General features: G+C 48.7%; 1 protein-coding gene across 4 annotated transcripts in view; it reads left to right on the plus strand.

Annotated features, from left to right (window-relative positions):
- The window catches only part of CSNK1G2 (casein kinase 1 gamma 2), a 58,592-nt gene extending 34,542 nt beyond the window's left edge, over nt 1–24,050 (plus strand). For all 4 annotated transcript variants that reach the window (XM_044453399.1, XM_044453403.1, XM_044453401.1 and 1 more), the window contains exons 4-13: nt 5,633–5,673; nt 7,530–7,599; nt 9,251–9,399; nt 12,984–13,218; nt 15,217–15,302; nt 15,942–16,026; nt 17,672–17,820; nt 18,933–19,016; nt 22,424–22,530; nt 23,126–24,050. In XM_044453399.1, coding sequence (XP_044309334.1) covers nt 5,633–5,673; nt 7,530–7,599; nt 9,251–9,399; nt 12,984–13,218; nt 15,217–15,302; nt 15,942–16,026; nt 17,672–17,820; nt 18,933–19,016; nt 22,424–22,530; nt 23,126–23,180 — 1,061 coding nt within the window. In that variant the 3' untranslated portion in view covers nt 23,181–24,050. The remainder of the gene's footprint in view (nt 1–5,632; nt 5,674–7,529; nt 7,600–9,250; nt 9,400–12,983; nt 13,219–15,216; nt 15,303–15,941; nt 16,027–17,671; nt 17,821–18,932; nt 19,017–22,423; nt 22,531–23,125) is intronic.
- The last annotated feature ends 3,503 nt before the right edge of the window (nt 24,051–27,553 follow it).

Below are 27,553 nucleotides of genomic sequence, written 5' to 3' on the forward strand. Positions count from 1 at the left end.
TTTAGGCACAGACAGCTAAGGCTGGTCCTGCTTTCTTGAGAGCGGGGCTAGAGAATACCTTCCAGAATCTGTTGCAACACAGACATTTGGTGGCTGTCTTAAAGTGGTGGTGGGGGGGTTCTCAGTGGGTGAGCAAGGTTTTGTTAGTAAAACTTGCCATGTGTCCATGCTTCTCCTGGAAGGGGCTGTGAACAGGCCTTTCTGACCCTACCAGAAAGATTGCCCTTTCTCTCTCAAGGGCACCCAAACTTTGTGTGAGCATCAGAGCTGGAAATAGTCTCCCTGAAGTCTGGCTCTGCTTCCATACTCCAATCACTTTTCTTCCTTCCTTTTATTATTTTTTTAATTTAAATACTTCGGAGTCTTTAGAATAGAAGGTCGGGGGGGAAGCTGGGCTGACGCATGAGAGCAGGTGTCACCGGGAGTGTCACACGTACAAGAGCAGCAAGGACAAATTATTTTAAGGGGAAAGGGTACAGTGACCTAAGAAGCTCGTGTTTTCACTTTGAGCTGTAAACGACCTAGACTTGTCCCAAACACCAGTCTGTTATGGCGAATTTGGGGTATTTACAAGATCAGAGGATTCTCTGTCCATGAAGCCTTTGCTGTTTCAGCAGAAGCTATCCGAGTTGCTCTCTGGGCCTTTCCCTTTCAGTTCGGCATTCGTGCAAACAAAGCAACCCATTTGGAAAGGATCTCTGGGGCCTTTTTGGATCTCAAGCTGGGCATGAACCAGAAGGGAGATGCGGCTTTTAAAAAGGCTATTGCAAGCCCAGGCTGCGCAGTCAGAAACATGGAGAGCCGAATCAGGATTCTGCTGTACTCTGTTTACGGAGTACCACGTCCTGTTGCAGGTGCCATATTTTAAGAAGGAAGTCGGCAAACTGAACCATGTTGGAGGGTGAGGGATCTGGAAGCCCAGGGGCTGGAGGAGTTTTTAAAATTATTATTACACTCTTGGGAATGTTCAGTACAGGGAAGAGGAAGTTAAGGAAAGACGTGAAGAGCTGTCATGCGGAAAAGGAGCTGAATTTATGTCTTCAGAAGGGCAGGCCTAGAATGAGGGTCATGGGAAGCTGCGAAGCAGATAACAGCTGAACTTCTAAAGAGTTTCAGAGGAACTTTAAGTACTGCTTAAAGTGGGCCAAGAGGTCTCGAGGAGCGGAGGGCTCGCCATCCCTGGAGATCTCTATGCAGAGGCTGCTACAAATCCTAGGCAAAGGGTTGGAATAGATGCCCCCTCCCGGGGGGGCGGGGTCGAGAAGGCAGACAACCCAAAGGGCTTCACCGAGAAGGGACCACCACCAAAGAGCCTCTGACTAGGAATCTACCTCTCCCACTTTCCCTAATCGCTTTGCCTGCTTAGTTCCTTCCCAAGGACGGGATCAGTCTTTCCCACATTTTATAGCAGATCATGAGCTTTATTATTATTATTATTATTATTATTATTATTATTATTATTATTATTATTATAACATTTCTATGCCTTCCCTTGCCGAAGCCTCGGGGCGGCTTACAACACAATATAATACATTGAAATACAATAGAACATAATAAATTACCATTAAATACAAAAATACAAAAAATACATTGAGTTACAAACATAATAATATAAAATTAAAATTATCAGTATAAAATAAGTAAATAAATAATATAGGGGGAGAAAAGAGAAGGAAGAAGAAGTTGCCCTGGCCAGATCATATATTTTAACAATTAAAATGATGTTTAAATAAAAAGGTCTTTACCTGGCGCTGAAAAACCAGTAATGACGGTGCCAGGCAGACCTCTTTGGGGAGTGAATTCCATAGGTTGGGCACCACCGCAGAGAAAGCCCTCCTTTATTGCAAACAGAAAAATGAAAAAACCGACAGATAAATGTAACTGCCTGATACTCTGTATTCTGACCTATTGATAATGCTTTTGCACTCCAACTCTTCTGGGGGACACCGGGGAAAATTTCCTTCTAGCACTATATGGAAGAGTTGGACTCCACACCTCTCCCAGTGCTATTTTAGAAGTGCTTTTCTATTGGGCGGGGGGGGGGGGATCTTCTTTAACATGGGAAAGGATTTTTTCTAAACCGCTTTAATTAAATAAGTCTTTAAATCTCCCGCAGAATATCCTAGATTCTTTGGGAGTGGTGCTGATTTTGTTTTGGTGTTGCTTACATATTTTATTTTTAGAATTCTGTCTAAACCAGGAAGCTACTTAAATAAAGGCAAAAGAACTCTACAGAGCAAAACCCACAAAGTTAAAAGGATTGAATGCTTTCCTGTTGAGGGAAGCTGGGAGCTAAATATGGAGTTTTGAATGAGGCTTCAGTGGAACTTGTACAGCCTTAGGAGGGAGTTAGGACCTGGTGGGTTTGAATATTTCAATATCACTTTCTTTACAGAAATGTGAGAAAAGTAGGAACCATATGGTCTTCCCTTCACCCTTAAGAAAGGAGGTCTTTGATGTGCTGAATTTTAGAAATGAGTTCAGATTTGCTTCTCTTTCAACAGGCAGGAAGCTCACTCAGTGATAAATACTGTCTTTCATTTTCAGTTTGTATAAAAACCAGGGGTACAGTCATAGAACATGGCTGGCCACAAGGTGTAGCTGAGAAGTTTCTAAGAAGGGGATTTTTGAGTTCTCGGAAGCATTTTTACTCCAAAAGAGCTTCAAAACTTCAGTACCTATTTTGTGTTCAAATTTTCACTGCCTTCTAGCCTATTCTGATTTTCTCTTTCACTTTCTGTGATGCAGACCAAATCTGGACAGTGTTAAAAGGGGACTGGACAGATTCACGGAGGAGGAGGCTGTCCGTGGCTACTAGCCTTGCTGGCCATGGGCTATCTCCTTCCCCAGAGGTGGGATGCCTGTTTACACCTGTTGCTGAGGGGCTTGGGGGGCGTGTCTTGCACCCTTCCTGCTGGAGGGATCCCATGTACAGCTGGGCTCAATGAACTTTGGTCCAATCCAGTGTGGCTTTTCTTATATTCCTGTTTTGCTCTTTTGCAAAGAATGAAGGAGCACTCCAGGCCCTTTGAAGCAGGGAGAGTTGGACCCCTTTTGATTATGGGGTCAAAATCATTTTCAGAGAAGCTCTTGAGGGAAACTGGACATTCGGGGTGGGGGTGTGTCGAATGCAAAATCAGGAGGGGCGAAAATACCCGCCAGTTCTATCTTAAACTTCATGTTGCTAGTAGCAAAACCTCAGGTAAGAAACTTCAACCTTGTGGGATGGTGGAAAACCGCTCAAAAGCTGGTTCGGTGAGTGGGGAAAGGGGGCACAGCTTGGGGAGGAAGCGAGGTGGCTCACCCAGAATGCCAGATTTGGCATCCTGGATGGCACAATTTTGGTTTTGGGTCTTATCCTCAACACCTTCAGAAGCCATTTTTTAGCAGGTTTGTTGTGGTCTTGGTGAGAATCGGTGTGCTCGCATATCTAATCTACGAGAGTGCTGCCTCCTTGGCAGTTTAAGATTTAGTCTTGTTTACCTATGTTTGGCTAACAACAGCAGCTTTTCCCTAGTGCATGCCGTCTGAAAAACAGGTAGTTTTTTTTAGTGGCTTATCTTCTAAATACAGGAGAAAAATGTACTCAAGCCTTCGGTTCCTCTAAAAATATTTTCTGCCTCTGCACACATGCCCCACGCATAACTTTATTAAGGATTATTTTACTCCCCTGAAAGGAGCACAGAATGACTGATAACGCTGATTAAACAAGTACAACTTGTAAAACCATGCAGACGCACTAAGACCATTAAAATTCAGCTATAATAATCTAACCTAAAATGCCAAAGCCCAGCCAGTTGGAAGCCAATTTCTTGTGTAAATAAAAAGGTTATTCCACTTACATGAAAGAATTAGCCTCTGTGGGAAGTAAAATGCAGCGCTGTGTCACTAAAGTGCAGGGAAGGAGTTCCACAAAGCAGGGGTGGGGGGGTGGGGGGGTCACAACAGAAAAAGGCCTCCCCATGGCACTCCTTCCTTCATATATATTTCCAGTTCTTGTTTTATTCTTGCAACAGTAGTAGTCATGGTCTTGATTTATGTCTTGAGCAGCTTTCAACGGGGATTGAACAAATTCACAGAGGAACCCTGGTTACTGGTCCTCATGGTTGTGTGATATCAGATGCCTCTGTATACCAGTTGCTGTGGAACATGGGTAGGAGGGTGCTGCTTTACTTCCATCTTGCTTATGGGTTTCCCACAGGAAGCTGCCTGGCCATTGTGCACACAGAACGCTGGACTGAACGGACCGGGCACCTCGTCCTGCTTTGCTCCTCTGTTGCTCTTAACCTAAAGTAGAATTCTGTCCATGGAAGGATTGCCACTGAAATTAGAATGAATGTGCTTGATGTCCTTTTTGTTTGCACTCAGAGGAACCCTTTCTTTTTAAGTGGTGTGGAGGAATTCCAAAATTGCTCAGGGGTGAAAGAGATCACACTCTGTGCATTCCCAGAGGTACCCTTTTTTCTTTTGCACAGGAGGCTGTAAAGGATGGGAAAATACCAGGGCTGTGCAGTCGGTACATAAAAACTTCAACCCCCTCAATTTATGGTACCGTTGACTTTGACTCCTCAGTTTATGGTATCTTTGACTTCAACTACTTTACTTATATTTCAGTATAGGAAAGAAAGATACTAATTAAATAATACTAATTATTATAATAATTGCCACTTATTTATTTCCTATAATGATCGACAACACTCAACCTACAAGGCATTTCATCACTGCCAACAAGAACCATCCAGCTTCTTTTTTAAACTCTAACCTGCTAAAGTATATTCTGAAAATATAACCAGAAAAAAAACAGGTTACTCAAATTATCTGTGAAACAGGGAATTTTAACATTTATATTACAATTTAAATTTGTTAGAATTTGGGGTCTTTACATTTTTACAGATTCTGACTCCAGTAACCCAAGAATTATTTCCAGCTCTATGGCTCCAACTCCACAGCCCTGGGAAATAAAAGTGTAGCGTTGGATGAAGGAAAGCTGGGGGGTGGTAAGGCCAACATGATTTCGTTGGCTTCCTTCTTCCTTTTTTCTTTCTTTGCTTTCTCCTTCCTTTCTCTGTTTCCTCCTTGAGACAGCAACTAGCTGTCTGTTACGAAAAAACAAGAACAAAACAGTGCGAGAAGGCATGAATTTTGACAGCAACAGCCAGAAGGATTTGCATGCTAACTCTGCGCTAAGTCAGACCATTCCTCCTTGCAGCCCCGTGTGAATTGCATCTCCCCAGGTGGAAGAAGATTCCTTCCACCGCTTTCTCTCAGACTTTTACTCACCAGAGGCCTTCTCCAGGCAAAGCAGGTGTGGCACCTCCTTCTCTCAGCCTGTCCCACCTAGTTCCCATATGAAAAATCTATTGAAATGCTATTTTAACTCGGTTTGCAAATAACCTGGTTTTTTGTGGGCCTCCTGCCATACGCAGACTGTTCAAAAACTAAAAAAGGGTGTGTGTGTGTGTAGCTGTTTTGTCCTCCTTTTGGGCTGCTCTGTTGGGTGCAAAATTTGACAAACTGGCTTGCAAGACGAAGTGTTGAGGATGAACATGTGTTGTGATCTCTCTTACGAAGATCTTAACATGAGAAATTTCAATCCTTTGTTCATGGCTCAATTCTCTTTCTCTGTTTTCAGGGAAGAACCTTTATACGAACGAATATGTAGCAATCAAGTTGGTAAGCCGACTTCTAGTATTCTTGTCTTGTCTTTTAAAACTGCCCCTTTCTCCTCTTTCTTTCTTTCCTATTCCATCTCTGAGCCATCTTCTAGTAGGGATGCATTTAAAACTAGCACTAAGCACATGCCACTGATTTCATCTGTCCTAAGTCCTCTGAGGAGGTGAATAGTATCACTTATTATTTGTATTTTATTTTATTTTTTATAAATTAAAAAACACAAGGGAAAAATTGAACGAGAAAAAAGTTTCCAAGGGACCTCGTATGGAAAATTGCATATAAAACTAGATGCAGAGAGTTTTCCAAAGAATCAGCCATAGACATTACTTATAACTACAATTGTACATGATAATCCATAATTACAAATAATGCTTCTTAAATACTTAAGTAGCCAAATAAAACTAATAATTTCACATGAAAAAATGCTTTAACATAGACTACAGCAAGCTATCGTCTCTTCCACAGCATAGCCATAAACCCAATTACAATTTAAAAATATTATTTCCCCCTTTCCCCCCCTTTCTTTCTCATGAACAGTATCATTTTTGTCCTGTAAAATTGCTGGATTCACCCAAAATGTGAGGTGTGTGTGTGCACAGACACCTCGTCTGCCTTTTCCTGTTTGCATGCTGACTCGATGTGGGCTGCAACACTTCTCCAGCTCATGGAAAATTCCCGCTTTTCCCTCACTGGCCCTCATTCCCTGAGACAAGGGGCATTCCAGCCCTCCTGGAGACGGCAAGGCTGAGCCTCAAAACTTTCTATATGCGCTGCGTGTGATGGACCCACCGAGCAGAGATTCCACGCCTCATTTACTGTACTTAGGAGCTTTCACAGACCAACACCTGGCTTGAAAACTCCCACAAAAGTCTGTGCCTCCATAAATAAAGATTGTGATCTTGTGTCTATTTAGACAGAATAAAAATCCTGTATCTCCCAGCTGGTGCAGAAATGTAAGACATTTTTTCCTGTCCGGACTGGTTTAGAATTGCGCTCTTAGTCGTCTAAGCTCCTTTCTATTCTTCCTACAATGGACTAATGCAATGAACTCCTCTGGAATTTGGTGGAGTACTTTTCTCTGTAATCCTGAAAGGAAATAGAATTGTATTCATTTCTTTCTGGTTTTTGTCCATACCTTGTTTAATTCAACACGGTAGTGGCCTTTCTCTAACAATTCATCTCTTCATGCTTTTAAATGTGGGTTTTGAATTGATCCCTGGCAGTAATTTTGCCTTTTACTTAAAATGTTCGAGGCAAGGAATGTCTGTTCCTTGTAAATGGCCCAAAGAACTTTGCCTGTTAGATGGTATAGAAATAATAAAGGCGTGTGCAGATTTAGAAATGCTTACTATGGATTGTTTGAATTGGACAAAAGGTAAGGCCAGCCAATTAATTTCTCATCCAAATCCTGCCCAAAATCGTCCTAGATCAAAGGATGGTTTTGAGCCTAACCTCCTTGTAGTAAGGGGCAGTCAGTGGTATTGAAAGTAGGAAGGGGAATGACCCCTTACAATAGGTCCCGGGCCCTGGGAAATAGATTTAGGGATTTAGAGATTGGCAGCATGGGCCCAGACATAGAAAGACACCTGTTCTCCACTTTTTACTGTCCATTCAGGCAATTCTTTGCATGTTTACTTGATGTAGGCCTGATTGCATTGATTGAGTCTTGGCCCTGGCAAGTGCAGAGAAGGTTAAAGTCTCCATTTCTTTGCCTCTGTTACTCCTGGGTCAAACTAATAGAGGCATGTAAATGGAGACTATGACTTTCCCATCCCTGTTTTCTTTTAAACTCTGGTCCCATTAGCCTTGACAGCAAGTATTGTGACACCTTCAATTTTTTATTGTCTCTCCCCCAGGAACCTATCAAATCCAGAGCTCCTCAACTCCACCTGGAGTATCGGTTCTACAAACAGCTTGGCAATGCAGGTGAGTAGCAACGGCAGCCTCACAGAGAACATTCAGTGGATTATTTGATGGGGACTTCAGAAGGAAGCATTTTTAAGCCTGCTAGTCCTCATGATGGCAGAGGAATGGCTTGAAATAACAGAATCACTGGAAACTAAAGACTGGAGGTGTTTTAAGAGTGTAACTGAAGTGATTCCCAATCAAAATGTGTTGGTTGGAGTAAAATACCTTTCTCTGTGCTTAGAGGTTGGCTCTTTTCATTATATTGGTTGACTCCCTGCTTTTTTCCTTCCTGGCCTCCTAGGTACACCAAATTCACTTCCCCTCAGTCTCAGTTTTCCTCATCTGTTACATGAGGCTAATCTCAACCCTCTTTCCTGGGTTGTTTGGTGGAGAGCCATGCTCAGAATATGTATTAATTGTATTAATTATATGTATGTATGTAATATATATGCAAATATGTATTAATAAACCTGGGAAGCATGGAAAATAGGGTCATTACCAGTCTTTCCTCTGTGCCACTCATGCTACTTACTGGATTTACAAAGATTTTTGCATTTTTCCAGGGTTTTACTATCTGAAGATGTGTGTTTAAAAGGAAAAGACCAATCTTTTACTGGCTGTTTTTCTCATGTTTGGTGTGTGTATTGGTTTTGCTGCCACTTTATTGTGTTCTACTCCATTTTTAGCCTGATAACTGTCCGTGGTTTTTCTCATTCCTTATAAAATAATTTACAACTCCGTAATTCTCTTATCACAAAAAGATGATGCTGTAAAGGCACTGCAGTGCCCCAGTAATTCTGTATTGATGGATGATGGTAGATAAACCAGTAGCTTGGGCTGTAATCCAATAACTTGGGCTGTAATCTTATTCATGTTTAAACAGGAAGAGTTCTACAACTCTCATCATTCCCTAGCCAGCATGATTCCCTTTGCCACCCTGGGGTTGAAAGGACTACAAGAAAATTCACCACAAACAGACATACGAATTTTCAGCCAGCCGTGCCTGCCATGAAGTTACTCTGTCGCTTCCTTCCTTGTTGGTTTTCCTGGTTCCTCCCTTCACCTTGCGTTGTGTTCTGATTCAGATTTGTGTTTTTGAAGCTGCCTTTTCATTTTGGCTTCCGGGCCTTGAGAGCTGTTTTTGGCTGGCTATGAATAAGGCACAAAGGGTGAGCCGGTGTTCTGGGGCTGTAGAATGCAACCCACCCTTGTTGGGCTGCTCCGGGGTCCCACACCTGCTTTTGCAGGGTTGGTTCCTCCACGCACGGAGCTGCTGCTGCTATCCCTTCCACGTGTGTGCAGGTGGCTCAGCCTCGGATCAGCCTGGGGGGGTGAGCTTGCTGACAGTACATGCTTCCCAAGGCCTCTGAGCCCTGCACTGCATGGCATGCAGGGGGAAATTCTTGCCGTTTTCTCCAGCCGCAGTGCAGGGCGAGCGTCTTCCTCTGGGAGGGGAACCTGCGGGGGCTCCTCAGGACAGACTAGGAGCTTGCCAAGCCCAGATTCTACAGCCCTTGTCTCCTGAACAATATAGTGTCATATACCCAGTGCTTTCCACTGGGGAAAGGGCCCTGCCCCAGGGGGCTTACAATCACAGAAACTCTGGATAGCATCAGACTGACTTCCTCCTTCTGTCGTTCCCTGCCTCCCCTCTCTCCACCCCTTCCAGAAGGGATCCCTCAGGTCTACTACTTTGGTCCATGTGGGAAGTACAACGCCATGGTCTTGGAGCTCCTGGGCCCCAGCCTGGAAGACCTCTTCGACCTGTGCGACCGGACATTCTCCCTCAAGACGGTCCTCATGATCGCCATCCAGCTGGTGAGCCGCTTCTCTTGGAGACCCCGCTTTCCCTGTGACAAACCAGAGTCACCCCCCCACCCCCCCTGCCCACTCTCTCCACCTCAAGACCTTCCCCCACATAGCACTCTTCCCATGTGTTGGAGAACAGCTCCCATCACCCCCCGGATTATGGGACGTGTAGTTTTTGTATGCCATCCCATTCGCATAAGCCTCGGGACGGCTTCCAACACAATAAATAAGCAAGCATATAAATAATACATATAAAATCCGGATTCACCCTGGCTGCAAAAATTAAAACCAATAAATAACAGCTATTAAAATATTGTTTAAATTAAAAGTCTTGGCCTGGCGCCAAAAAACAAATAACGACGGCGCCAGGCGGACCTCTCTGGGGAGCGCATTCCATAAGTGGGGCACCACTGCAGAGAAAGCCCTCCTCTGGGTACTCACTCTCCTGTTATCTTTCACGGAGGGTTCCTAGAGGAGGGCCTCTGCTGCCGATCTCAAGGGGCAGGAGGGCAAATATGGCTGCAGGCGTTCCTTTAGATATCCAGGTCCCAAGCCCTTAAGGGCTTTGTAGGTGATAACCAGCACCTTGAATTGGGCCCGGACTTCGATGGGGAGCCAATGAAGCTGGTAGAGGACTGGGGTTATGTGAGAATAACACCCAGTCCCTGTCAGCAACCTGGCTGCTCTATTTTGCACCATCTGAACTCTCCAGACTGTCTTCAAGGGCAGCCCCATGTAGAGCACGTTACAGAAATCCAGTCAGGAAGTTACCAGTGCATGTGTCACTGTCGCCAGGGAATCGTTCTCCAGGTAGGGACGCAGCTGGTGGATCAACCAAAGCTGAAGGAAAGCGCTCCTCGCCACCGCAATCACTCGAACTTCCACAGACAGCTCCGGGTCGAGGAGCACTCCCAAGCTGTGGACCTTGTCCCTAAGAGGGAGTGCAACCCCATTCAGGACAAAGTCCAAGTCACCTACCCCGGAGTCTGAACCACCCACCAACAGGACCTCTGTCTTGTCTGGATTGAGCTTCAGTTTATTGGCCCTCATCCAGCCCATCACCTCGGCCAGGCACCGGTCCAGCACAGCCACTGCCTCACCTGGATTGGTGGAAAACGAGAGGTAGAGCTGGGTATCATCAGGGTACTGATGACTCCGCAGCCCACACCTGATGACCTCTCCCAGCGGTTTCATGTAGATGTTGAAGAGCAAGGGGGACAAAATGGACCCCTGCGGATCTCCATGGCAGAGCTGCCATGGCGCAGAGCCACATTCCCCCAGCACCACCTTCTGGAATCGACCGTTGAGATAGGAGCGGAACCACTGCAAAGCAGTGCCTCTGACCCCCAGTCCCGCTGGCCTATCCAGAAGGATACCATGGTCGATGGTATCGAAAGCCGCTGAGAGGTCCAGGAGGACCAACAGGGATGCACTCCCCCTGTCCTTCTCCCTGCACAGGTCATCGTACAGGGCGACCAAGGCAGATTCAGTGCCATACCCGAGTCTGAAGGCGGACTGAAATGGGTCCGGATAATCAGTCTCATCCAAGAGTGCTTGGAGTTGTCCCACCACCACCTGCTGTAACACCTTGCCCAGAAATGGGATGTTGGCCACTGGTCTATAATTGGCGGCCATCTCTGGATCCAGGGATGCCTTCTTTAGAACTGGCTGGATTCCTGCCTCCTTTAGAGGGGCAGGCACCTGGCCGTCCCACAGAGAGGCATTAATGACCTCCAGGATCCAGGCGCCAATCCCTTGCTTGGCTTTGGTCAGTAGCCATGATGGGCACGGGTCCAGTAAACAGGTGGTGGGACGTATTTGCCCAAGCACCTTGTCCACATCATCAGGCCGCAATAACTGAAACTCATCCAACAATGTCTGACCAGACGGAGTCATTGGCACCTCCCCTAAGGGCTCTGAATCACTAGTGGAGTCCAGCTTGTGACGAATCTGAGTGATTTTCACCTTAAGGTGCAGGGCAAAGTTGTCACAGCAGGCCATTGAGGGGGGTACGGGATCTTTCTTAGGGCCTGGATGTACCAGCCCCTGTACCACCCAAAAAAAGCTCCGCCGGACGGCATTGTGAGGAGGCAATGGAAGCGGAGAAGAATTTCTTCTTCGCCGCCCTCACCGCCACAGCAGTCTCAATAATGAGATCTCAAGTGTGTTCGGTCAGACTCATCCCGTGATTTCCTCCAGCTACGCTCTAGCCATATCCCAACCCACTTCATCGCCCGTAATTCAGGTGTATTCCAGGGGGATGAACGGGCTCTGCTAGGAGGGAGAGGACGCTTAGGAGGTGACGGATTAAAAATCTCATTTTTCCAATGCATCGCCAGTCTCTGTGTTGAAAGAAGAGGTTTCCTTCTTTGCAAGGGGTTCAAGGTCTGCATTTTCCCCTGCTGCCCCTGGCAGAAGCGGCACTTTCCCCTCTGAGAACAGAATGGAAACACACCATGACCTGTCTAGTGTGATTAAACCAGTCATGGCTTGTTTCGCACAGTGACTGGGTCTGCATGATCCGGGAAGGAAAAGAGCCACGGGCCTCTTTCACACGCCCTGTGCACTGGTCGCCGAGCTGCCTGAGCCCAACCAAGTGGGCAGTGGGCGTGGCTTGGAAACAAACCACAGTGGCTTCCCTTCAAACCCAGCCACGGTTCATTCTGGCCTGCTTCTCTCTCCACAACCCAGAGTTCTGGGCTTGCACATGGCAGTGGAGAACCCAGGGGCTGGGCACCCCTGACTTGTTTGGCACACGGAATTGAGCAAGCTGGCAAGAACCTGCAGGTTCACTCCTGCATGCGTCTAGTGGTTAAGACATGATTGTTTGTTTGTGCAAAGTGGGGCACTTTGCACAAGACGGTCATGAGGACAGGCTAGTGCAGTGACGGCGAGCCTTTCAGAGACCGAGAGCCCAAACTGCAACCCAAAACCCACTGATTCATCGCAAAGCGCCACCACTGCAATAAAACCGGAATATTGAGGTTTTAGTTTAGAAAAAACAACTCACAGCCAGTCCAAGCATATATATATATATGCATGTATATATATATATGCATGTGTATATATGTATGTATGTGTGTGTGTGTGTGTGTGTGTGTGTGTGTGTATATATATACACACACACACACACACACATACATACATACATGCGCACGCACACACACATATATACATATACATACATATATATATATATATATATATATATATCCTTGGCAGCATACTGACTGGCCATACGAAAGCTCGGACGAGTTGTGACTAATTAGTTGTGGCTCGTGACATCATCGCCTGGCGCCACTACTCCTTTCCAAGCATGCGCGTGGCCCCTAGGCACACTGTTATCCGATGCTTGGCTGCTGGAGCGACTTGGCTGGCGTGCTGACAGAGAGGGCTCTGCGTGCCGCTGCGGCACACGTGCCATCGGTTCACCGCCACTGGGCTAGTGAAACAGTAATTCAGGTAATCATTTTGTGAGCTTAAATACCAGAACCCAGCTTTTCTGGTGACCCATTTCCAAGCGCTACTTTAAAAAATCTTCTCTTCAAGCACGCACACGAACCAGATGTCTCTCCCTGCTTTTCCTCCCCCAGATCACACGGATGGAGTACGTGCACACCAAAAGCCTGATCTACAGAGACGTGAAACCCGAGAATTTCCTGGTGGGGCGGCCCGGAAGCAAACACCAGCACACAATCCACATCATCGACTTCGGCCTGGCCAAAGAGTACATTGACCCGGAGACCAAAAAACACATCCCATACCGAGAGCACAAAAGCTTGACAGGGACAGCACGGTACATGAGCATCAACACTCACCTGGGCAAAGGTGAGTCAGAGGCGCTGGCCAAAATGCTGCTTTGTGAGGAGGTCTCAAAGTGTGTCTCAGGGAAAGGGGGGATGGGCGTTTTTTGAGTGCCTGTTTTGACCCAGGCACGATAACCTCTGAAAGATTCCTCGATTCTCTTGTGGCAGGCAGAAGCCTTTTCATGTTAAATGTCTTCTCATAGATAGATTCTTTTTATTGAATATTTTATTAATTTCCAGTCTAAAATGCAACAAAATAACACCACATTTAAAAAGCAAACCTAAAATTTGATGTACAATAAAAAATACTGTGCTTTCCACTTCCTGAAGCAAAAATACGTGTCACAATGTAAAAAAACCCTTTAAAGAATTTGGAGACAGATCCTAAAGCAGCTCTCTCGGGCCAATTTTGCTCCTTTCTGAGCAAAAGCCGTTGATTCATGTACGGTGCTTATAAATGGATATCCTTCTGGGATTCTCTCCTTTTGATGTGTCAGTCTCTGGGCAGATGGTGCGTCTCTTCTCCGAAGTAAAATCAGCCATGTGCCAGGGGACTGGCTTCTGGATAAATAGCTTTCAGTGGGGAACTGTTTTCCCCCAGGGCCGCGTGTTCATAGTGTCTTTGTAGTGGGCGAAGCCGGAACTGGTTGCACTCAGCCCTGTCTCTCCGTCCTTCCCTCGCATTCTGCTGTAAAGCCCACCTGTATGGCCACCTGAACATGCTGAGTTGATGTGCCAATCCTTGGGGATCATATTCCAGAGTTCAGGAGCAGCACGAAAGGAAGTACTTTCACTTGCACCCCCCAAAGAGGCCGTAATAAGCCAAAAGGGCTTCTGCCGATTTGGGAACTCCAACAGACCATGACTGTCTGTTGTTTACCAGAATTCCATATGCCAGAGACAGGCACTGGGAAAGGCTGTTGGCACCATGTCCAGCTTGTGGGGTTCCTGTGAGAAGCAGAACCCTTCCTTGGAAGGACTCTTGCGGTCCAGCTTGGCAGCTAGTTCCCATACGGCCTGATGTGCTTTAGTGGGCTTCCAAAGTGAGCCGGTTTCTGTGAGCGAGCAGAGCACAAGCACGGCAAAAGCGGTTTTATCCGGCAGCAAGCATCGCCCTGAGGAGGTGAGCAATTGTATCTGTGTGGGTCAGGCCAGTTCATGGATCTCACTCACCTGAAATGTGTTTTTCTAAGTATGTTTAAATGGCTCCCTGGCCTGCTTTCGGAGCCAGACGAGGCCCCCGAGGCGGCTTTACAGATAAAACAATAAAAACCAACTCATAAAAAGAGCAGAAGTTGTAATAAACTTAGAATGCTGCATAGAGGTTGGCTGTAAAGGATGTTGAAACAGAAAGCTGGCTGCTCAGCCCAGATGTCCAGAGCAACGTGAAGAAGGGCTTTGCACAGCTTTTTCCGTACAAAAAGCGAACTGCTTGTGTTCCCTTTTGCCTTATCTCCTCCTGGCAAGGTTTTCTGGCTTGTGTGGAGAGGGCCGAATCAGATGCCTCTTGGGCTTTCCCAGAGCCACCTCTCCGAGCCTGGAAGAGCGTGTCTGTCTTGAATTTGTGTCTGCTGCAAAGCATAGGAGTAAGACGCAAACAGGAGACTGCCAGCACTCAGATTTTATTGACTCCCTTCAGTAGCATTTCCTCTGTTTTTCATGGGGTTGTTCTCAGCGATCAAAAAACTAAAGCAGGACAGCAAAACCTTTAAAGTGCACTGTCATGACTTCTCCATCAAGCTATTTCTGAATTCGACGCAACAAAAAAACCAGAGCAAAAAGCCAGTGCATAATTATCTCTATTTGTTAGGGATAGGAATGCTAAAAGAAAGAATGTTGTTATATTTGTTGTGCTTGTTTATTTTCCCCCCAAGGTATTCATGTTTTGCTTGAAAGGATTGTTTCTAAAACAAGCCTTTGCAGTAGTTCATTGCTTAATGGTAGCAGGCGCTGAAATGACCCGGTTTTTAAGAACAGCATGTCAATGCAAGGTTGTCGTATTTTTCGGTCTCCTATGTAGAACAAAGCCGCAGAGATGATCTGGAAGCCTTAGGTCATATGTTCATGTATTTTCTCCGAGGAAGTCTGCCCTGGCAAGGTCTCAAGGTGAGTTCTGTCTTGGTGCAAACCATCCTGATTTCAGCAAATGAACATGCACAGAGCTAGAGAGAGTGATAGGCTGATATAGTCTACTTTTGTTGAAAGCTGGGAGTGGCTGCAGAAAACCTCCGTTTCTAGAAATCCTACTCAGTTCTAACTTCTGGGATCCTGCTAGTCATACCTTGTGCTCTTCCAAGTCTCACCCTCTTGAGGGCTAGAAACTTAAGTTTCATTTTAAAAAGAGAAGAGCTGGCACCTTCTGCACTCTGCAGCTCCTCAGGATTTTCTCCATGTGGAATGGTTGTGAAGCATGCACAAGCCCTGCTCTCCATCTCATGTGTTGGCATTCACACACATTGGCTGCCCAGGCATTCAACTGTCTGAACACTCCTCCCAAAACACACACACACACGAATATCCCAAGGCTGCAAGGCATATTCACCAAGAGCAGAGAATCTCCAGGGCTGCTGCTTCACCCAACCAGTGAAATGTTGATGAACATTCCGTGGGTCGCAGCGGCTCAGCCAGCATCTGGGAAGATTCAGAGTCTTAGAGGCAGGCTGATTTTTGGCTCCCGCTCCATCACCCGTTCCCTTAGATTGACCTGTGTCTTTTCTCTCCGGGTGCCACTGATCTTCTCTCCAGGCGGACACACTGAAGGAGCGGTATCAGAAAATCGGGGACACCAAAAGAGCCACGCCAGTTGAAGTGCTATGTGAAAACTTTCCTGGTAAGGATTGCCCAGGGTGCCGTGGCAGTCCGTGGCTCAGAGGCCTTGAAGAGAGGAGCTTGTTGGACAGATTCACAAAGAAGGACCGAATCTTTATCACATGGCTGTTAGCCATGTTGAGGGGGTTTTACAGTACGATGTTACTGTGTGGGAGGCCGGCCAGGCCCTCTGCGGCAGTACTCCATTCCATTCTCTCCTACCTCAGCTTTCCGTTTTTTATCCTCTTTCTACAAGTCATGCAGCTCTCCTTGGCAACTGCCCCATGCTTACTGGCTCTTCTCTCATGCTCTCTCAGTGGCCAGGGGAGAGCAGAAGGCCGATAAGCCAGGTTGGAAGACATGGGGCTGGCCCCTGTTGGCGACAGGGTGGGCCTGTTCAGGTCTGATCCAGCAGGGCTCTTGTTCTGTGCCAAAGGATGCCTTTCCCCAGTCTTCTGACTCCATGGTGGGACTCGCTTGGCCACGAAAACAAATGCTCTCATTCCACTCAGCCATCCCGGCTGTCAGAACTCAGGTGCATCCATCAAAATGATTTCATGGATTCTTAAGCCACCCGTGGCTATGTTGGGGATGATGGGGATTGTAACTGACAGCAGCAGGTTGGGTGAGGCCCCATGAACTGGCTAAAGAGCAACAGTTCACTGAGGCTGTAGTCATAGTTGGATTGGGATACTGAGAAGGGAAGGTGATGGGTAAAATGGCAGCGGGCCCTGGCAGGATATCCTCAAAAGCACAGCCTTCTGATTTCAGTGAGATTTGCTCTCCCGATATATTTGCGAGATACAGATTCATACGCCAAGAAACCCTGGTTTCGTGGGGCCTGTTGACAGGTGTCAAAATCTGTGAAGAAACAGAAAAGTGAGAATTCCCCTTTTTTGCATAACTTTACTTCTGAACTTAGAAGAGCCAGAATTTGAAAGAGGGCCTCTGAAAACTCTACCTCACAGCCCCTGGAAAGCTTTCTGGCATTGTAGTCAGAGGCATTCTCAAATTTTGCAGGCATGAGTAAAAACTAAAAAAAGTAAACTTTCCTGGAAGTTAAAGTCTGAGGAAGCACACACTGGCAGCCATCTCGGCGTAACTGTGGCGTAAACACAGGCCAGGTCTGTTGAAAGAGCAGAAAAACCCTGCAGCATCTTATCCCCCCGCAAGCTACTATTCTCACAGTCCCTGGCAAATTGCAGATTCTCGGTTGTCCTTCCCGTCTGCTGTGTCCAAACACTGGAAGGGAGGTTAGTTGGAAACAGGGGGGCCCTGTCCTGTCTCCTTTTTGCAGCACAAAGACACACTCTGCCTGCCCCGTGTCTGCCCCTTAGACGGACGGCATCTGGTGCCTTCGCAGCTAGTATCCCTTCGTGCTGTCCTCTTCCCCTTCTTGTATCTCCACCTCGAATCGCAGCAGGGAGTCCTTTAAGCTAACTGCACAGGGTCACACGAATGAAAATACTGTTCTCCCTGGGAACTCTGCTGGACCGGTCCACCAGAATTCATTGCAGAATTTAGGGGAGTGTCTACCCCTCTGTCTCCACCTCTCTCTTTCTGCTGACTTCCCTGGGGCCTGCCACCCCCTTCTCGATGCACTGCTCCAGGTGATCGTTTTCAGACCGGCAGGTGTTGACCCTTGGGTGCTGCCTTTACCTTTGCAGAGGAGATGGCCACGTACGTCCGCTACGTACGCCGTCTGGATTTCTTTGAGAAGCCGGACTATGACTACCTGCGGAAGCTCTTCACTGACCTGTTTGACCGGAACGGCTATGTCTTTGATTACGAATACGACTGGGCCGGGAAGCCCTTAGTAAGTAGGCATGCTGTGTGCCCAGGTTCCGTCTTCCGGGCACACAACCTCCTTCAAGGAGGTTGTTGTGAGGATAAAGCAGAGAAGAGGAGAAGCTTGTAAGCAGCTTTAAGTTCCTTGCAGGTGGACGAAAGGCAGCTATCATTTAAGGAGGAGGCTGGGATTACGCACCTGGCCTGAGAGGGAGCCAGCCAGAGTGTAGCGCTGAAGGCCCCTGTGTTGCTGCAGGTGGAAACGGGGGGTTTTGGAGTGTGCCATTTAAAGACAACAATGACAGCTTCACCCGTGGCTGTAATGTTAAGCCCCCACCTGCCTAAATTGGAGGCTTAAAATGATAAGAGACCGATTATTGGTGCCAGTGTTGCTTTACACTGTTGCTTTACATCCCCCTTTTTTCTTCTTGTGTGGAGCCCCATGGCAGCCTCCACAATCCTCCTCTGCTGCCTTTTTTCATCACAACAACGACCCTGTGAGGTAGGCTAGGCTGTGAGTGAGCGACTCTCCCAAAGTGAGCAGTGAGCTTCATGGCTGAGTGGGGACTAGGATCCCGGTCCCACACAAGCTCCCCATACTTCTGTACTGCTTAAAATGTAAACAAAACACATTAAATTGTATACCTAATGTTTATACCCCAATAGATAAAAATACATCCTTAAAAAACTTTATAGCCAGAACGACAGTGAAACAAGATGGATTCCACACAGTTTAGGGGAAGGCTGTGTGAATAACCATCTTTTCAGGAGACGACTGAAACTTTGCGTTGCTTCCGTCTCTTGAACCACACATGGGAGCCACCGAACCCTCCCAGGAAGGCCTGCTCCCACAGGAGCAAGATCTCGGGGGCCTGCTGAGCGTCCATGGGGAGTCATTTAGACCCCTGTGGGTGGGACTCGCTTGCCAGTTGGGAGCCTGCAGTTTGCCGAACACACGTGAGGTCTGTGGATGGCCAGGCGCTTCTGGCAGCCACGTCGTGTACTGGCTGCAGCTGCCCGGGCAGGTGTTTGGGCAGCCCCGTGTGCAGGGTGCTTAGTTCGGGTAGATGCCGAGCCATGCATGGGACGCCCCACCGCCTCCACCGAGAGCTCAACGCCGCCTCTTTTGCATCCTCGCAGCCGACCCCGATTGGCACAATCCAGAGCGACGTACAAGTCCAGCCTCCGAACCGGGAGAAACCACAGCAGTATGTTAAACATCAAGTACGTGCCACTTTTTTTTTGGGTGGGGGGGGTGGTGGAGATGAGGCAGGTCTGGGGAGCAAAGGGGCAGCGCAGGTGCCGGGTCGGAGCTGCAGGCTTAAGCGGGAGGCAGGAGTGGGGGTGTGGCGCCACCTGGTGGAAAGGACCTGGCGTCTCTTTCCAATGGGGGAGCATGAATGCAGATGCGAGCTCTCCTGGTGCTGAGTTGGGTCAGTTGCCCAACAAACTTGGCATTCTCTGCACTGGCCGGCAGCCGCTTTCCAGGGGGGGGGGGCAAAGCCCCCCCCACCACCACCCAGGACCCTTCAAGTGCAAAGAGCTGCAGATTCAATCGGGGACTTTTTGCGCGGAAAGCGGGAGCTCAGCTTCTCTCGGCCCAAGTTCCCTGCGGTGGGCGTGCCTCTGATGCCAGTCCTGTCTCTTGTCAGTAGCTCGTTCTTCTTGCCTCGTTGCAGCGGGTCAACTTGGAGCATCCCCGTCAAGGCATCTTTTTGGGGTGGGGAGGGACCATGTGAGAATTCGGGCCCGGGACCTTTGGAGGTTGCGTGCTTGGTGGGAAATCAGCCAGCCCAGAGGGCAGAGATGTGGACCAGTGTACGTGTGGACTCAGAAACGTGTAGAAATGTGGCAGGGAACAGAGCCAGTGCTCCAGCGTGGATCCGTTCCACGACTCTTTCCGACAGTGCCCGTTGCATTCTAGAGATGCTGTATGGATCCATATTCTGCCGTTTTATATTGTTTTTTTGCTTTTGCATGTCTTTCTTCTTGTCCTCCTCCTCCTCCTCCCCCCCCTCCCCCCTGACCTCTTGGCCTGTCATTTCCTTGGCCCCGGAACTCCCGCCCCCTCCGCCCCTCCTCCTCGTGGTTTCTCGTGTGTTTTCTCCCTCCCCTCTCCCTGCCTCCGTCCTTAGCAGTCTCCCGAGGGGACGGAGTTTTGGGACCCCCAGTCTGGCCAGCGGCCTGCTGAGGAGCCTCTGGGGACCCACCTGGCAACCAGCAGGCTTGGGGGTTCCGTGCAGGTACATCGGAGGGATGAGGGGCGGGAGGCGAGGGCGGGGGGCCACCAGCTTCTGCGCATGCCCCGGCAGCCCTTGTGGCTGTGCTCCCGCACTTCCCCCGTCCGAAGGGCTCCCTGCTGCATTCACCCCAACTCTTCGGCCTGGTTCCAAGATGCCTGCCATAACAGTTTGGGCATCTTTAAATTCTCTCCCTCCTCCTCTGCCAGTGCCGATGTGAATCCCCTCTTGTCTCCCGAAGATGCGGGTACCGAAGGCCAGCTTGTGTGGCCAAAAACTTGCACAAACAAGGATGCCCTGTGTGGGTTGCCTTCCACAGGTGTGGCCATGATGTGGAGTTCCTTGGTGGTCACCCTGCACCATTTTATTTTAAAAGGCCTTATTTCCTAAGACCTTTTCTTTAATGTGGGCTGAAATAAAAGCGTGGAGCTTTTTTTAACAGAAATATTCCATCTCCCTCAGGATTTGCAGGGGGTGGTTGTTTTCTGAGGACTGGATTCTTGGCTAAGGCTGAATTCCAGCTCCTGGCTTCTGTCTGCCCCCATGGCATCTGGGGAGAAGGGAGCCCACTGCACTCCCCACCTCTTGGGCACAGATCCACTCCAGGGTCCCTGCATATGTGTACCTGTCTCCGTGGGTGACCCTGAAATATATGGGTAGTTGCCCACTCCATCAAGAGCAGAGCTGTGGTTGAACTGTAGCTGGAGGAAAAGAGCCCTCTTCGCCCTAAAGCTTAGGGGTCATTCTTGCATGCCGGCCTCCTCTGCCCCCGTTGTTGCTCTAGCCTTGCATGTGAAAGTCCGTCTCTGTGTTATTTCACGCCCGCCAGAGAAACCTAAGTTCTGCACCTGGGCAGTTCCGATCTTGCACCAAGGAAAGGCAAAATTTGTGTGCTTTCTGTTTGGCTTTGTTCTGGTTTTGTGAATGGTGAGGACAGACACTGGATTGTGTCAAGGAGACTGCAGCTTGCCCCACTTGGAAATCTTTTCTTTCTTTGCTTTTGAGATGAAAGCAGAAATGCTTGCAGTATCTGGATTCCTGGGGACTTCTACTAAATCTCTCCCTAGACAGGGACTGGGAAGGAGAATTGGAATGCTGCAGCCTGAAAATCTAAACTGAGCTAACTGAACTCCATCTGTGTTTTAAATTGCATTTGCCCATGAATATTGGGTGGGGGAGAGTGTTTGCTGCAAAGTCTGGGGTAATCTTCCATTGTACTGATCAAAACCAAAGAGTTTTAAAAGTTTGGACCTGTAAAGAGCAGTTGAACGGTGGCAAGGAACACTAATTGCATACCAAGCACAGGAACCCTTGTCCATCTTGGAAGGTGCTGGCCAGCTTCTTTCTTGTTCATAAACTTGCATCCCACGCCCTACTGACCTCCTGAGAACTAGAAACTTGAACATTGGTTTGTATCTATTTAATTGATGTATATGCAATAAACATTTGCAGCATGCTATACTCGGGGAAATGTACATCAGCCCCAAAAATTAACATAGTAAGCAACTCAGAGTGACCCTAACAGACAAAATTAGCAGCAAAATTTCATCCCATGTTAAATGTAAAGGCTCACCTCTTACAGGTTATGTTTGGACAGATTCCACATTGTCCTGGAGCAGCAGAAAAATCAATTTGGGTAATTTCAGCTGCTCTGGTTTTCTCGTTCTCAGGACCAAATATCTTCATTGTAGAGCCCACACCCATCTTGAAAGACCTTCTCCATTTTTCTAGTATGGCCACTATCCCACCCTTGTGGGGGGCAGGGAAAGAGAGGTATATTTCTTCAAGAAGGTGGGGTGCTCGTTTGGGAAGCGGATTCCCATTTTTCAAACCAGAATTTGTAGGGAAGGAATGTCACCGGCGATAAGGCAAAGTTTTCAAAATTCTGTGGGACTTTTGCACACAAGACATCAGCCACGTGGAGCTGGTGAAGCAGACTTGTGTTCATGAAAGCTTATGCTGACCGAATACATCAGCTAGCCTTTAAAGATGCTTTGGGGCTCCTTAATTTTGCCCCGAAGAAGCAACCCTGCCTTTCTTGGCTTTTTTGTTCTGGTTGCTTCTCATCTCCAGCCAAAGGACGCTCGGCAGCCTTTTGTGAATGTGTTAGAACTCGTTAAATCCCTTTTCCTTTGGGCTGCGGGAATGCCTGAGGAGTGCTTGGCTGGCCTCCTCGGCCAGCCACGTGGTTCCATCAGCAGGTGCTTCCCCCGCAAAGCGACGCTGCGAAGGAGGCTGTGAGCCTGTGAGCAGGTGGCGGGATGCTGGCGTGCCAGGCCTGAACCTCGCCTCCATTTCCACCCCGCAAGGCGTAGGAAAGGTGCGGCGTGGCAGAGGGCCCAGCCCAGAGCTGCTCGGCCGCTCAGCTGCTGGGGTTTCGTTCCTCCTCAGGTCATGAGTTCTACCAACGGAGAACTGAACACAGACGATCCCACCGCCGGCCACTCGAACGCCCCCATCACCGCCCCTGCCGAGGTCGAAGTGGCAGACGACACGAAGTGAGTGTAGCCTTCTTTGAGGCCCTGCTCGAGAGGCTTGTCGGGAGAGTCCCCGTTTACACAGGGCTCCTAAAAAAGCCGGTTGAGTCGGCCCTCCACAACCCTGGCAGACCCCCGTGGCTTCAAACATGATTATCCAAGTGGGGAAAGGAGAGTTGGAACAAGCCGCCACCCTTCCCCAGTCCTCACTGCCAAATGGTTGGTGACATAGGCGGTAAATTAGTGGTGGGAGCTACTTTGCTGGGATGGGGCCCTTCCCTGCACTTCCGGGGCCGGACGACTCGGTGGGCTTGCGCTTGCGTACTCGTTCGGCCCCTGGCTTGAAGCAGCCGCCGCATCGCTTCCACGTTGGCCCTCCAGCCACTTCACAGGGCAGAAGCTTCCCGGTGTGGCTGCTGGTCGGGGAGCCAGAAAGAAGAGACTCTCTCTTTCAATATCCTGTTACAGACGGACGGGGTCTTGGGCATTCTGTTCCTGCTGGAGCTGTGCTTTCATCCATCCTATCAAACAGCGCTTGGTTTTCTGTGAGCTAAAAAGAGGCTTGTGATGATTAATAGCAGCCGTGGGGTCTTCATTGGTGTCCCTTTGTTCCCAGGTGCTGCTGTTTCTTCAAAAGGAGGAAGAGGAAAGCCATGCAGCGTCACAAGTGAAGTGTTCTCTTTGGCTCTGGCTAGGAGCTGGTCAGGACTGTGTTTTTTCCCCCTTTTACTTCCTGGCTGTGGATAATGGATCTTGATCCCTCAACTGGCTGGGGAACTCCCCTGCTCCAGTTCTGCTAGCAGGTCGTGGGGGGGCACAAGTCACTTTGACTCTGCTGACCGGCTTGCCTGTCCCCCCCCACCCCACCCCGGACCGTGCGTCTCGTCTCCCCTTCCTCCCAAGAGACATGAATGGAGGTGGGGCCACTGGCAGGAAAAACAGAAAAGCACGCCAGATGTTCTTGCGGACGGTGCCTGCGGCCTCCTAGAAAGCATTAACTATTTATGCAACAGTCCTTCCTTCCACTCTCTTCCCAGCTCCCTTCACCTCTCTGGTTTTGTTGAATAGTTTTTTTTCTCTTCTGACAAAAACAAAAATGGGAACCAATTACACGTGTTTACCTATAGAAGATGCAAAGCGATGATCCTGAGAAAAGCAGCTGCCAATCCTTCCCCCTCGCCGTACTGTCTGCGTTTCTTAAGTTAATTTAAACATTGCATCGTAGCCCCAGTGCCTAAATGATGGGGCAGATTTCCCCCGTCTCCTTTTTGTAGCGCTGCAAAAATCTTACTTTTATCTTTTCTTTTAAACTGCTCTCCTGTTTGGTTTCTCCAGCAGCCGTCCCTCTCCTCAGTTCTGTTCTCCCAGCCTCGCCAGCGGTGCCATGGCCGGCATCCTGCTGGGGGTGGTGGGGGGCAGAAGGGGGTGCGTGCATGTAAGTGTACAGGGGAGGGGGGGTGGGCTAGCTTGCTTACACTCACCCCCTCCAATTTCATAATGCACTTTTTGTAGCAATACAAGCGACATCTGTGTCTCGAAACGATCAGATTTTAGGTGTGTGTTTGGAAAAAGACAGTAGTAAAGCGAGGACCGGAGGCCTGGAGGAATGTTGTCCATGGGGTCGCGATGGGTCGGACTCGACTTCGCAACTAGCAACAACAGCAAAGCGAAGCCTCGCCACTTGCGGGGGGGGGGGGGGGGGGGGGGGGGGGGCGAGGGCAATTGTGTTGACACCCGGGAGCCGTTTCCAGCCGAGCATAATCCATAATCCGGCTGCCATTGTGACGCAGCAGTGGGAAAGAGGGAACAGGTGGTGTGACTGAACTGGACATGCCACCAAGTCAGACGTCCAGGGGGCTTCTAGGCTCCCGTCCCCCTGCCTCGGCAGGATCCACAGCAATGGCGCTGGGCGATAACAGCCTCAGCGTTCCCCTTGCCCATGCAGCCGTTCCCGGAAACGCTCCTCGGCAGGGTTGGTGTGTGCTTTGTTCACAGGGAGGGAAGCGGAGGTCTTTCAAACACATCGTGTGAGGATAATTCACCTGCTCGCTCTTCCCCTTTTGCCCCGTTGCTCAAAAGCCCCCTTGCTCCCCCGGCTTCCCAGCTGCCGGGAGGGTTGGCGGCTCTGTCTGGGGCAGTCCTGGGCTGTGGCGACCCTCACGGTCCGGAAACAGGTCCGCTGTTGGAACGAAACTAGTGGCCACGCTCCGCCACAACCCGGCCCACGCCCGAGGTCCTTGCCGAGCGCAGCCGTGCTCAGCGCGTGATCCCCTCCTTGCTTTTGCTGGGCGGAGACACGGGTTCCCTCCATCCCTTCGTTCTCTCCTAACGCGGGCAAGCCTTCCTGCCACGGGCGCAGAGGGTGGGGATCCCAGAAGGGAGATGCTGTTCCTCATGGCAGCAAGTGTGCCCTTCACAAGGATCGGGGGTCTTGTACACCTCCATCTTCCCACCAGCCAGGGCCACAGCGGCGTGTGGGTCACCCGTGTGCACCAGCTGCTGCCGGCTTGCCTGGGAGGCAGAGGAGCTGCTGCTTCTTCCAAGTCCGATACTTTTATACAAAGGGGTGGGTGTGGGGGGGGGCACATACTGTTCCAAAGTCGCATGCTTTCTTACACAAACGTCCTAGCACTTGTGAGAGGATTGCTTGGGCATGGGTGGGGAGCACCTGGGGTCTCTGCTAAACAAACCTGTAACCCTTTGGGGTGAATGAAGCATCCCTACAATAGACCAAAAGGGGACGGTGTTAAATGTGGTATCACACACCCCGCTAGAGCTAAACTGTGTCCAGCTGGCTTCTTTCGCCCCTCACACTTGTGGGAAGAGTGCCGCTCCCACCTCCCTGCGTTATCCACCAGGCTTCTGTCTACATCCTGTTCACTTCGTAGAGCTAGGTTTGAACTCAGCCCTGTGACCGTGGGGTTGAACAGCCCTCCCCCCTCGTTACCCCACACTCAGCGAAGCTGGTGCTTACGCCCCATTCGTTGTGCTTTTCAAGAAAGGGTAGAGCCATTCTGCCAAGCCCTCTCAGACAAAATGTTTTCACGGCCCTTCACTCTGACAGTCTGTGTGTGGAAACTTCAAAACAGCAGTGCCTGTGCCATGTTGCAGAGAACTGAAAGGATGTGGGGCGGGAAAGCGTGGCAGGAAAAGTCGTTGATTCTGGTGACATCCACTAAAGTAGGATTGCTTAGATATGTGCAATGTTTGAGCTTACTTCCCAAACAGTGCAAAGGAAAAAGAAAAAAAAAAAAACAGCCTTAAATGTCGTGCTGGAAAAGGTGTAGTTCCAGTCCCAGGAAGGTGTAAAAGAAAATTTTTTTTAAAATTAAAAGTTTATGTCAAGAGTGCATGAGTGTGCTTGGATTACCAGTTGCAATGTGGATTTTTTTTTTAAATGAGAGGAAGAGACAGAAATGATACACCTGCAAGAGCATCACTGGGGTCGGATTATGCCTCCTTTGATCTTAGCAGGTATGTTTTGGCCCATTTTCTGACTTGCATCAAAATGAGTCTTGCAGACTTGCGTGCTTTTGTTATGTTTTTTTTAACTGTGTAACAGCAATGAAAGGTAATTTTGAGTTTGAATAGATACGAGATTTGTACTGGTGTAGATCCAAATCAGAAGAAAGACTTGCATTGCAAGTTCAGGTGTTGCTGTTAAAACCAACAAAAACCTGTACACAGGATGATGGTGTATAAGTTTCTCTGATGCTTCCCTGAAGCCATAGAAGGCAGGGGCTTAAAAAAATCAAAAAAGGAGAAAAACCCCTGAAAACCAAAAAATTAAAAAAAAATCTTTAAAAAGTTCTGCAAGGCTCTCTCTCTGACTTCTGGTTGCAGTCTTGATGGGAGCAGGTGGAGGAGAAAGAGCAGGGCTGGACAAAGTACTGAGGACACAAAGACAATTTTTCCAGACTTTGAGGCTCCTGGGTAGAGACCCGTCCAGTTCAGTGACACATGACCCCTTCAGGAAAAAGTACAAACACAGCTTGCAAGGGATCTTGATGCAACTCCAGAGATAGGTGACCTTTGACGACCGTTCCATGCATGATTTGTGTTGGCCCTTTTCAGCTCCAGGAGCGTACAACAGCTCTTTGAAGAGTATTCATTTTGTGGCTCAAACTGCAAATCCAGCTCAAGCAGGACTGCTTCCCCAAACCCACTTCCGCTCCCCATCTTTGCTTCCTTCAGTGTCTTGGACTCCAGGTTCCATCAACAGCCAGTCAGGGGAATCATTATCCTGTATGTTGTTGTTTAGGAAAAGTACACAGTGGGACAAAGCAAGACAGAACCAGTGTGCTTGTGTGTCATTAGCTGCTATACTGCAAACCACTTTCTCCAACACCATTGCCATACTTAAACGGGGTGATCCTTAACTGAGTAAATACTGAGTTGCACATGCCATTCACACAAGTGGGAGACTGCAGTGCGGTGCAGCTTTCCTCAGCCTTGTGCCTTCCAGTTGCATTTGGACTGCAACACCCAGGATGCCTAGTCTATTGGATGGGAATTCTGGGAGTCGCAGTCTAAGCGCCTCTGAAGGCCCTTTGGTGGAGGCTGCTGTAGAGGAACTGTTGTGACTTAAGTTTTCTGCACAGGCAAACCTCAAATGACTGCATGGCTCCCCAGCCACCCTGACTGAAAAACACCCATTTTCTTAACACCGGAACCGGGGAAAAGCTGTGTGAGATAGCCAGCCACCAGAGCCTGCTCCCCCTCACATCCCCTTTAATTGTGGGCATCTGTGAAATAGTTTCTAAAAACATCTGCAAAACCAGTTCCAATATTCCTAGAACCAAGTCTGTGTGAATCACTGTAATTTGTTCAGCTTGGTGCCAAGCAAACTACCCTGGAGAAAGGACACTGAAAGAACAACTTGTTCAGTGCTAAGCTTCACCAAGGTCTCGGAGTCAGACAGAGTTGGTTCCTTTGGCAAGCCTCTTCTGCGTGCGGAGCCAGCCGCCCTGAGATGGCCACCCGCTTTTCTTGCTGCCGCGTGCCTTGCCCCTTTCTCTGAGCACAAAAGGAACATCAGCAGAAA

Source organism: Varanus komodoensis, unplaced genomic scaffold (assembly GCF_004798865.1).
Source record: "Varanus komodoensis strain SLA01 unplaced genomic scaffold, ASM479886v1 scaffold79, whole genome shotgun sequence".
Classification (NCBI taxonomy): Eukaryota; Metazoa; Chordata; class Lepidosauria; order Squamata; family Varanidae; genus Varanus; species Varanus komodoensis.